The following is a 12,241-nucleotide window of genomic DNA, read 5'->3' as shown; positions in this document are numbered from 1 at the left end:
GTGACACTAAAACATAAGCCAACGTAATACCAGAGAATTTAATGGGCTCTGGTAATACCATGGACAGTCAGCCAGTCAGCAAAATGAGTCACCAAGCATGCGCTCTGACTGCCACTGCTTTAGGTAAATTCACACATGCGCAGTATTATTATACCGGCGGAGGCGAAGAAGCTGTGGCCCAAGCCAAGTGGGGGATAAAAGAGACAAATTTGACAGGTCAGTGATCATGAAAGACACTATGCTGAAATTGCCATCTCGGTTAGTATCAGATATATTTACGGATGACGACGAGCAGCAAGCACTTGGTCGTGTTATATCAAGAGAAAGATGATTTGTCGCTGACGAGATAGCGAGAATAGCACAGGCTTATTTAGCCCGTAGCCAGCCAGCTAACGTTAACGGTATCAGATGTGGTTTACGGGTTTACCTAACTAGCAAGCTAGCCAGGCGCCAATGCGATTTCTAAGCAAATGCTTAGGAAAGCTTGAAATAAAACTCTCAGCTAAGGCTAATAGCGACGCTAAAGACTGCGTAGAGCTAATCGCAGCTGTTTGAAGGCAGGACGAGATTGAATCTTGTTCTGGTAATCAACGTTAGTCTAATCCAGACATTGTCATTTGATAAATGGCATGATTGTATATGTAAGGAATAGAAAACTGGCAAATGTAAATCATGAACAGGAAGGTTACGCTGAGCGGTGTTTCTGTCGCTAATGGCTAGTTGGTTAGCCGACTAGCATTGGCGTAACGTTGACCTACGACGGGTGAAGATAGCAAGGTAACGGTAAGTTAGAACTGATCCAGACTGCTTAATATTGAGAAGCTATATACAATTCCTTTTGAAAATCGTGTAAATGTTGTATACTTTATGACAGCCAGCTGGAAGCTATGTTATTGCATCTGGGCAGTTGAAGCCTAGCCGGTCAGTTCAGAAGTGACGTTGACGGTAACGCAGTTAAGGGCGTACGCTGTCAAAACGTTAGGTTGCTGAGGTTTGTTGATTTCTTCTCGTGTTTTTGCTTCAAGGAGTCATGGATGGCCTGCTTGTACGAAATAGACACTTCATATGTTTTACCTGCTGATGATAGTTTGCGAGTTGTAACTCATACTTACACTTGTAGTGACTTCATTGATTTGTTAGAAGAGGCGCCGAAAACATTAGCCGCCCGGTTAGCTAACTGTCATATCTGCTTGGATAGGGTTACTCTGTCAGCAGTGGTGCAAAGAACGACACATTGATGGTAACGTTAACTTCTTTTAGTTGTGAAAGCGACCATAAGGGAAAGACCCTGTTCCCCTAATGTGTGTTTCCTCTTACAGTGATGAAGTTTAGCTTTATCTATCATTTCACAAACTGTGTGGTGGTAAAACTGACCTCAATGAGTGGGATGAATAGGAGGAAGCTTAGTCTGTGGTCCATGGTGGCATTTGTTCATACATTGATCTGTCTAAATGGTCGATGGACAAATGCTTAATTCGGGTACTGAACTTTTCCTGTTGGTGATGTGTTGGATGGTTTGAAGCATGCATATTCATAATGATCGCGCCCCAACAGATTGCATGATATTTGCACTTGACTCGTAGCTGTAACCAAATGTACATTCTCCAGTGGTTGATGTGCATGTTGGTTTACTGTTTCATCCATCAGGTTACACCATGAGTCAGGGTAAAGACAATGCGCGACTCAAGAGTTACAAGAACAAGTCCCTCAACACAGATGAGATGCGGCGGAGGAGGGAAGAGGAAGGACTGCAGCTACGCAAACAGAAGAAAGATGAACAGGTAAGACCATGAGGGACATAATGCTCCAGCATCTGGTGTTGGACATAAACAATATATATGGTATTCTTTATTGAGAAGACCTAATTATGTTGTAACAATGAAGACTGTGCTTTTGTTGTCGTTCAGTTGTTCAAGAGAAGGAATGTGGCCACCGTGGAAGAGGATGGAGCACTGGAGGATGATGGGATGTCGGACAGTGGGTACCTGGAGTCCCAGGCCAACAACATCGACCAAATATCGGTGAGAGACCACTCTTAAAACAATCCTGTTAAACAGTTCAGCAACAACATCTGTTCACTTAATTCCAACTGAGGTTTTTGCATACATGTTGCAGTGATATTCAAAAGCGAAGAGATCACTTTGCCATTGAGATTGCATGCCTTGGCAAACACAGTTGATCATTTACTTGTCAACAGGGTGTACCAATAAATGTATGTGTGCCCCTAATAGTTAATTAGATTACTTTGTTTAGTGTTAATGAGTGTTCCTGAAGTGACTGAGATCTGTCTGTCTGTACATTCCAGGTAGGATTCATCACAGAGGACATGACACAGATGATTTTCTCAAGTTCACCTGAGCAACAGCTGATGGGCACACAACGATTCAGGAAGCTCCTCTCGAAAGGTAAAGCCCTGTTTACATGCACAGTGGTTTGCTCATTGCTCATTGCATGTCGCCTTAGAAGATAAAAAAAATTGAACTGGAAATGGGTCATGTTGCTTGTAATCGCTGAATTACATTAACATGACTTGGTCTCTTGTGGCTAGTAACTTGTAGACTGAATAGGGCTTAAGAGTCTACAGCGGACAATGCAGCAGCAGTTCATAGCAGTACTTGTAGTGCTATATGTTAGAAGAGCAGCAGCAGCAGCAGCCTGTTTTGCCCCCAATAAAGACTTTTCCAAGTAAAGCCAAAGTGATGCGGTGTGCTTATGCTACATGGTTAGGGGAGGATGGATGTGTATTGGTGTTCACAGCAGTGCCATTCCTTATGTCTATAATCTAAGGCATGTAGGCTTGGTCAGAGCAGAGCAGGCTGTTTACATTTGTGATGTTTATCTCGATCAGAACCTAACCCTCCCATTGATGAGGTCATTGCCACTCCTGGTGTGGTTGACCGATTCGTGGAATTCCTTAAGAGGAAGGAGAACTGCACATTACAGGTATGCACTTGCACACACATAAAGTCCACCAATACACTTTATAGTTGATCAACCTCTCTTGTTCCCTCTCTTCCACATCCACACACACACACTCATTGATCAACCTAGGAGGAATCTGAATAATGTAACTTTGCACTTAATGTGTTGTGTTTATGATCCTGTAAGTTTGAAGCTGCGTGGGTGCTGACCAACATCGCCTCAGGCACGTCCCACCAGACAAGAGTGGTCATCCAGGCTGGCGCTGTGCCCATTTTCATCGAAATGCTGAGTTCAGACTTCGAGGACGTCCAGGAGCAGGTAACTTTGCTACGACCGACATGCACACACACACACACACACACACACAGACACACACACACACACACAAAACATGTTTACAAAAACAACTAGAAAAGCACTCTGAGCACAGACCTCCGCTAAGCGCCTGCCGGATCCAGAAGGTGATCCGGATGACTCCCAAAATGTAATGATTTCCTCCTTGGGTCATTTCAGACCTTTCCTGAACATTTCATTGAAATCATTCCATAAGTTCATGAGTCATCTTGCTAACAGACAAACAAACAAACAAACAAACAAGCAAACAAATAAATCCTGATGATAACATAAGCTCCTTGGCGGAGGGAATAAAACACACACACACACACACACACACACACACACACACACACACACACACACACACACACACACACACACACACACACACACACACACACACACACACACACACACACACACACACACACACACACACACACACACACACACACACACACACACACACACACACACACACACACACACACACACACACACTGAAATGTACTTTGTACACATTCATACAGGAGTTCTCCGGAGTGCTCCAGGAGTGCTCCGGGAGTGATGTTGCTTCATGTGAATGCAAATATCTCGGCCATCCTTTCATGTGGAGTCGTTGCAGATTATACTGTAATGCAATTACTGAACCTCTATGTAATTACTACACGTGACATTGTCTTCGGATTATGAAAGCAACAGACTGCTTTGATCATTCTAATCAAATAGGTGGGTGCTTGAGTCATCTTCATAGAGTTGCCTCACCTGGCAGACCTCAGATCTTGTGCCTTTGACTCCTAAATTAATTCTCTCTCTTTCTCTCTCTCACGCACTCTCTCTCTTTCTCTCTCTCTCTCTGATGCATGTCACAGGCAGTGTGGGCTTTGGGCAACATAGCAGGAGACAGCACAGAGTGCAGGGACTACGTGGTAGACTGCAACATCCTTCCCTCCCTCGTACAGTAAGTAGCTGAGCTGCAGGTTATTATTGTTACATGTCTTTTGGAGAATCCAGCTTTTTTTGTTTCTGATGCAAAAACAGTGACTTGGTGCTTGATACAACAGGGATGCAATATGGGCAATTTGGGGAGCATACATATAGTTAAAAAAAACCTTGATCGGCAAAACACCTATAAGACACTTTGGATGAAATCACCTGCTAAATTAATACATTTAAATGAATTATTTCCAGACCTCTACAGAGTGTCTTTACAAGTTGCTTTGGACAAAAGGTGTCTGCTGAATACCCGACCATTACCTTTTAGTTTACCTGTAGATGTGAATTGTAATGTGCTGCTGTGGTGGTCTGCAGGTTGTTGGCCAAGCAGAACCGGCTCACGATGATGAGGAACGCCGTGTGGGCCTTGTCCAACCTGTGCAGAGGCAAAAACCCACCTCCAGATTTCTCTAAGGTAACTAGACTGCACTTCCACAGGGATATGGACATGGGGATAAAAATAGTGCTCTGAATTGTGTTAGAAGTATTAATCAAATATAGACAGTTATTAATGGCACAATTTCAATGGCTCTGGGCTATAATAAGGCACAACAGATGTAGCACACATGGGCACTTGTAGTGGGAAATAGGAATAATCTACTGTTAAATAAATGTACTGATTGGTGTGTGTATTTACGTCAGTGCATCACATTTGACGTGTGTACCTCCCTGTCCAGGTGTCTCCGTGTCTCAGTGTCCTCTCGTGGTTGCTCTTCGTGAACGACACGGACATCCTGGCCGATGCATGCTGGGCACTCTCCTACCTGTCAGACGGCCCCAACGACAAGATCCAGGCGGTCATCGACTCGGGAGTCTGCCGCAGACTGGTGGAACTGCTGCTGTAAGCATCTCTTAGGGGGATCGGTCTCTAGACAACTGGGCGGGAAGGATCTGGGCATCCAGAGAGACCAGATGAGCAGGGATAAGAGCAGGGGGGCTTCGAATGAGTGAACCGAGGAACAAAATAACAAGGGAGCTAAAAGAGCAAAATGGCAAAAAAAAAAAATGCTGTATTAAAGAGGAGCTATGCAGGTTTGCCGGTTTCTTCGCTTTTTTCGCTTTCGCTTTCGCTTTTTGTTTTTTCGCTCGTTTTACACTGGCAGGTTTCTCTGCAGAGCTTCCCCTACAGCATTAGCGTGTATATATTACAACACTCCTGAATCGATCAGTCTGCCTTTTCATGAGCATGATCGTGAGGCTGGAGACATTCTGTTTGTCAGTGCCACCGGCCCGGTGGTTTTTACGCTCACAGGCGCTAGGGGGAAGTGAGACAGCCATCATTCAACCCGAAATAAGTCAAATAACCATTCCAATGACTCCGAAGCTGATAAGTTAAGGCAAATTAAGCTAAAAAACTTGCATAGTTCACCTTTAATCCTTAGGCAAATTTCACCGTTATCTTGGCACCATACAAAACAGTGTTTCGTCACCTGTTTGTGTTGAATCCCCCGTTCTATAATTGTTTCGTTTGCAACTATGGTTGCTTTTCATGATAATGTCTTACGTTTTTGTGAATTGGGGTTATTTGGAGGTGGAAGCAGTGGTTTAAATCAGTTGGGTTCATCGGTGTGTCTGTGGCAAGAACGACCTAAACAGGATGTTTACTACTTTTTTTTTAAATTATATTCTAAGACGTTTCTCCCCAGCTGACTGTTTTTGTCCTCTGTGTGTACAGACACTCTGATTATAAGGTGGTATCTCCAGCACTGAGGGCAGTGGGCAACATCGTCACAGGAGACGACCTGCAGACACAGGTAACGACCTCGTCCCCTTCACAGCCTTCAGCCGGCTCTCGGGTCATGGGCTGGTTCCACTATGCACGACATGCACACCATGTACACTTTTTAGTCCACTGAAGCAAGAAGAAGAAATGCAAACTCAGGCAAGGCACTAATGTGATGATTAGGCAAATTAGGAGAAGCTTAGACTGCATAAAAGTTGGCTGCCATAAGGTAATGTCCCAGATTTGACACAGTTGTGGAGGTATGACACTTTTAAGAAGTTCTTTTGCAGTGTAATAATTGAATTTGTACATTCTTATCTTGAATACTAATGGATGAAGACTTTTCAAGTCACAACAACTTTAATAAAATATATTGAAATGCAGTAAAATACGTACAATGTTCTTAAAGAAGATGCATTATAATTGTCCATTGACTGCAGGACTGTACTAGTTATTCTAGAACTAGAATTCTGTTCAATTCTAATGTACAAAGAGTTTCCGAGTGCAAGTTCCCAGTGAGTAAAGGATACTCTGGTAGTATTTGTATCCAATTCTTGTACAAAAGTGTGGAGTCTTAAGTTACTGTTGTTGCACAGTGCTAACGGAATTGCTTTCTTGCAGTACGTTTAGATGCATTACAACACACAGTACATTGTTAGTGAAGATGTACAGTTGTCATCCATTGACTGCAGGATTGCACAAGGGACTGAGCAGCAGCTGAGTGGGTTGTGTGTGTTTGAATGACTTCATGGCTGTTGTGTGCGTTTTGTCTGCAGGTGATCCTGAACTGTTCGGCACTGCAGTCTCTCCTCCACCTACTCACCAGCCCGAAGGAGTCCATCAAGAAGGAGGCGTGCTGGACCATCTCCAACATCACCGCAGGGAACCGCGCTCAGATACAGGTGTGTGTGTGTGTGTGTGTGTGTGTGTGTCTGTGTGTGTGTGTGCGCCTAGCTCCCTTCTCTCTGCTGCCCATGGGGGAGGAAAGGGATGACTGATATTTCTCTCTGCTACCGGAAAGAAAAGTGATGGTTGTCCAATATTTGTTTGTGCTACAGGGGAGGAGAAGGATGACTCATACTTCTCAGTCCTCCAGGAAAGCACAGATTAAACAAAACGGTTCTGATATTCCGCCATGTATTTTGATGCTCGCTCTGCTGGGGATAAGGGCTCCTACAATTTGCACTCCAACTCGTGGTGGAATATGTAGCGATATGTTCCGTGTTTGTGTCTTTGTGCAAGTGAGAAGGAGAGATGCTTTAAAAAGCAGAACACTGAAAGCGCATATAAGCACATTTTGCATAACTCATTATGCAAAATAAGTAGTATTGCAAAGCCTGGGTGGAATTATGGCAGTTGTGCTTGTATTAACATCTACCTCTGTGTGTGTGGTGTGTGTGTGGTGTGTGTGTGTGTGCGCTCAGTTGGTGATCCAGGCAGGGCTGGTGCCCCCGCTCATCAGCATCCTGCAGGCAGCGGAGTTCCGCACGAGGAAGGAGGCCGCCTGGGCCATCACCAACGCCACATCTGGAGGCTCCACAGAGCAGATCAGGTACAGGACTGGGCTCCCACTCAAATGATTGAAGTTAGCTACTCGTCTGTGCTTGTCAGTCGAGTTAAATTTGAACGACATGGGTCAGTGATTCTGTCTGAGAGTCATGGCATTAGTTGCAAAGTTGTTGTTGTAACATTCAGGTGTCCAAAACGCAATACAAAGTTGGATCAAAAATAATCAGTTCATATCAGATGTGGCGTGGCCCAAGGTTTGTGACTAGGAGCTCCACAGAGTCCAAAAGCTCTGGTGATGTTCAAAGTGGCTCAGGGACAGAATGCCTTTGGTGTTGTGTGTCTGGGCACACGGGGATGAGCAGGATCCTTAGATATGACAGCCATCTGAGGAACTCCAGTGAGGTAGTGAGTGAAGACAGCAGCTCCTTACACGGAACTCCAGTATGCAGCCCTGAAGGAATGGGCTTTACCTTCTCTGGGAAGGGTGGCCTTGTCCTTGGATGAACTCCAAACTTTCAGTCAGATATGCTCTGGAGACTCATAAATCCCGCTCCACTAACTGCATGGCCCATGTCTGACACCTCTGTTTGCTAACCGTTACGAGTGTTGACAGAGGAGGTGAAGTCAACGAGAGGAGAGTCGGGCGACGGCACACGACAGCAATGCGAAATGTAAGGGCCGGCTGTGTGGAAAGCTAAAACAACCACTAATGTTGCCTTCATTCACCTGTGCCTCTCGCATTGGAAGTCCAAGACGGAGTGGGCATAGATGGAGTGGACAGAGATTAGCCGTGTGCGGTGTGCTGCTGGCTGCTGATTTGGACTGGACGCTAAACACTGTGCTGGAGCGGCTGCGCTCCCTGCGGCAGCTGATAAGGTGTTTGATGGAGTAGTCGGAGCTTCTCTTCCTACAGTCGGAACAGTGCCTTTCCTGTGTAGAGTGTTCAGAGAGATAGGATGATACAGTGAAAATGCTTTCATTACATTTTGGCGGGCACTTTTTAGCCCTTGGCTTTTGTGCTTCCTCCTTCCAAAGTTAAAATGTAACTTTACTGACAAGATGGAGGCTCCTTGTTAAAGCAGTGTTACGTGGGAAAGTGTCATGTGATGTAATGTATATACTCCACCCACTGAAATGTAGTGTTCCTCCTTGTCACTGATTCAGTGCAGAAATCCTTACATGTTCACAAATGTTTGTAACTTGAATGGCTTATCACAAAATATTACTGAGGAATCATAACTGCTGATTTGTGTTATGGGTGTGGCGTTCAAAGTTCGAGTTCTGTTGACATTCATTTATATCATTATCATGTCATTAATAACCGTGTTATTAATCAAATCAATCAAACTCAGCTTTATCTTTATGGCACCATAACACAACAACATGGCTAAAAGCACTTAACAGAACCCAGTTTGAAATGATCTCTGTTATCATTTGAACAGGAATATAAATGGAATATTCCTTCAACAGCTCATGTAAACACCATAATCACAATATTGTATTATTATCACAATACCAGAATGTCAGAATGTCTGAGTAAGGTCAATAGTTTGGTACATGCTGTCCATGTAAACATGGGCATTGTCCGTGTCCGTGAAGGGAATTCTAACTTGTCGTAACTTCCTGCCACAGGCACCTGGTGGAGATGGGCTGCATCAAGCCCCTGTGTGACCTGCTGACCCTCATGGACTCCAAGATTGTGCAGGTGGCTCTGAACGGCCTGGAGAACATCCTGCGGCTGGGGGAGCTGGAGGCCAAGAGGGGGGGCGGCATCAACCCGTACTGCGCCCTCATCGAGGAGGCCTATGGTTTGTGTTCTCTCTGTTTCTGTCATACACACACACACACACACACACACACACACACACATTCACTACAAACTTAAAAATGACTACCCCCCTACCATATCGCTTGGCTCAACACACAGATGCACTTCTTGGGTCAGCTACTGTGTGCATGTCTCTTTTAATAACCAAAGTCCTGGTGTGTGTGTGAACAAACAGATAAGCTATCGCCGCCAGCTGTGTGGTATTACACTCTCGTACTTTCATAATAAATGTTTATGTACTCTGCTTAACTCTCTCTCACACACTCTCTCTCTCTCTCTCTCTCCCTTGCTCTCTCTCTCTCTCCCTCGCTCTCTCTCTCTCGCAGGCCTGGACAAGCTGGAGTTCCTGCAGGGCCATGCGAACCAGGAAATCTACCAGAAGGCCTTCGACCTGATCGAGCGCTACTTCAGCACCGAGGACGAGGACCCAGCGCTGGCCCCCGCCGTGGACCTCCAGCAGCAGCAGTTCCTCTTCCAGCAGTGTGAGGCGCCCATGGAAGGCTTCCAGCTCTAACCCCCGACCCCTGACCCCTGCCACCCGCCAACCCTAACCGCCCCCCTCTCCCCAACCTTGTCGCCGTTGCAGCTCCACAGGAGAGATGACCCTTAGCCCCAACCCCCCGACCCCCTCTCTCTCCCCCGGCCCCTAGTTCCCCTTAGCCCTTCTCTCAGAGAGAATGATTGAATAATTATCATGATTATTAATGATTATACACAGAGTGTGATGTTCTAGGAGCCGTCACTCTCGGCTGCTCCTGCTGTCTGAAGTCTGCGAGTTCTGAAGTACTGACTGCGCTCTTGTTGTTCTATCATGCGCTGAGCTTTCTCCTCCGCGCTTTACCTACCCTCAACCCTCCTCCAACCCCCAAACCCACCACCATCCTCTCCTTCAGTCAACAAGCATTACATTAACATTGTCTACCTAATGCAGCCCAATGGTCGTCAACCTTCCCATTCAGACCCCGTATCGCAAGCCAACAACCGAACAAGCTACCAGAGTCACTCATCCTGTCTCCTCTCCTGCAAGCCCATTGTAGGAGAGTCCCCATTGGCCTAACTACCCCCCCCCCCCCTGGATCCTGTAGGTTGTTGGGAGTGAACCTGCCTTTCTGACTTCAAAACTGCAATACTGACTTCCTTAGACAGGCGAGACGCTGGTCACATCCCACCCCCTTACCCTTCCAGGCTGAGATTGCATCTGTTAACACAGACAGACCAACAAAGACACAAACATAAAAATACACACACACACACACTGGACTGACCGTGCGACTGTGTGATGGCGTGATCCATGTCTCTGCTCACTGGACCCGTGATTCCCTGATCGCCTCAACTTTTGTGGCGAGAACGGCCAGTCTGCCCCCCCCCCCCCCCCCCCCCTTACCCCTACGACTGAAAGACTTCTACTGAAGGCGACGCACTTTTATTGGAATTAGATGTTTTTGTTGTTCTCTTTTTTTATTTTACAAAAAAAAAGCTTCCCAAAGCTGCCCACAGCCAGTGGTCTGAAATGTACAGACTGTAGCAGCAGCAGCAGCAGCTTTTTATTTCAAACTTCAGTGACCGCAAGACTTGCAAAGTCTGGACCGTGTGACTGACGACGTCATCTGGGTACCTTTGTGCTCAGATAATATATCATGCATTCCTACAAGCGACAGGACGACAGGAAATCCTGCAGCAACGTGGCTCCAACCCAACAAGCATGAGCCAGCCTCTCGCCTCTCAAGCAAAGTTCTACAAAGCACCTTTGGAATTATGGGGGTTGTAGTTTTCTTTTGGACTGAAACCAACAGATAAATAAATAAAAACATAAAACAAAAACTCTAAAGGAATATTGATCCTGCGCATCTATGAGGATCCGACAAGAGAGACTTCAAACAGGACAATTTTGATTTCCCTTCCCCTACTACCTTCATCATCATCAGCAGAAGCAGCATCTTCATCAGCACTTTACCTTTAGGACTTAACCCAGGACATTTAGAATGAAAACACACACACACACACACACACACACACACACACACACACACACACACACACACACACACAGAGGCAGAGGTGGTATAATGTTGAGCTTTGCTTCCCTTTTACGTGACATTGGCCCACAGTGTGCAGAGACCACTGGTGACAAGACTTAAGATGCTCAAAAGCAAAGTGCAAAACACACTAAATATTTATGAGCAAGATTGTTTCGTAGAAACATACCCCCACCCCCCTCCAAAAAGAAACAACAACCTCATTTTCAAATCGGACTCTGGAATATGCCAAGGATTGATCCCTGCTGAACAAATTTTCCATATATATGTCTGTGTGTGCGTGTGTGTGCGTTTCCCTGAGACAAACTCTGTTAGACCATGCTGATTATCACATGAAGATATACCTACATAAAACGTGAAAAAAGGAAAACGATGTGGATGATATGACATTTCTCCTTTAAAGGAAAAAAAAAAGCATTTCTTTAGTTTCATTTTTTGGGGGTTCAGAATCTGTCTATACCGAAGGTGCCATAATTCCTCATTCAGAAATCGAGGTGGAAAAACAAGCAAAATATAACAGAAACTAAAATAACTCTAAATTAAACTTGAAAATAATAATAAAAAAGAATACTGGTGATTTAATAGCTAAAGAAGCTGTAAGATTGTTTACCACATTATTATTTTTTTTTTTTTTTAAATGTTCTCCAGTGAGATAACCAGCTCTTCATGTTCAATACTGCTGTTGTATTGAGTTGTGTATCTGTTTTCTGTTATGCCATTTGCATAAATGCTGTTTCATGGAGCCCCTGTACTCGGATCATGGTCTTACTTTGTGTCTGGAACCTCATTAGATTAGATTCAGTAATTCTGTGGACCATCAGTTTGGACTTTTTATTTGAATTATATTGCACTTTTATTTATTGATCCTACACCTATCAAGTTCAATGCTAG

The 12,241-nt window shown here is 44.9% G+C and overlaps 1 protein-coding gene across 1 annotated transcript; it reads left to right on the top strand.

The window, feature by feature from the left end:
* The first annotated feature begins 90 nt into the window (after positions 1 to 90).
* On the top strand, positions 91 to 12,107 carry kpna1 (karyopherin alpha 1 (importin alpha 5)). The gene is made up of 14 exons (XM_062521597.1): positions 91 to 216; positions 1,648 to 1,781; positions 1,908 to 2,021; positions 2,306 to 2,405; positions 2,849 to 2,943; positions 3,109 to 3,240; positions 4,131 to 4,219; positions 4,570 to 4,669; positions 4,932 to 5,095; positions 5,930 to 6,008; positions 6,754 to 6,879; positions 7,402 to 7,529; positions 9,119 to 9,294; positions 9,641 to 12,107. The coding sequence occupies exons 2-14, from the start codon at positions 1,656 to 1,658 to the stop codon at positions 9,826 to 9,828; spliced, it is 1,617 nt and encodes a 538-aa protein (XP_062377581.1). The 5' UTR covers positions 91 to 216; positions 1,648 to 1,655; the 3' UTR covers positions 9,829 to 12,107.
* Positions 12,108 to 12,241: the final 134 nt, after the last annotated feature.

The sequence above is a fragment of the Sardina pilchardus genome, chromosome 19 (genome assembly GCF_963854185.1).
Source record: "Sardina pilchardus chromosome 19, fSarPil1.1, whole genome shotgun sequence".
NCBI lineage: Eukaryota > Metazoa > Chordata > Actinopteri > Clupeiformes > Clupeidae > Sardina > Sardina pilchardus.
Note: the sequence above shows the minus strand (reverse complement) of the source record. Positions and strands in the feature narration are given on the sequence as shown.

Excerpts from the sequence above, each read along its gene's own strand:
- kpna1 (XM_062521597.1), top strand. The coding sequence starts at position 1,656 with ATGAGTCAGGGTAAAGACAATGCGCGACTCAAGAGTTACAAGAACAAG. Across the intron at positions 1,782-1,907 it reads AACAGAAGAAAGATGAACAG|TTGTTCAAGAGAAGGAATGT; the intron begins GTAAGACCATGA and ends GTTGTCGTTCAG. Across the intron at positions 3,241-4,130 it reads TCGAGGACGTCCAGGAGCAG|GCAGTGTGGGCTTTGGGCAA; the intron begins GTAACTTTGCTA and ends TGCATGTCACAG.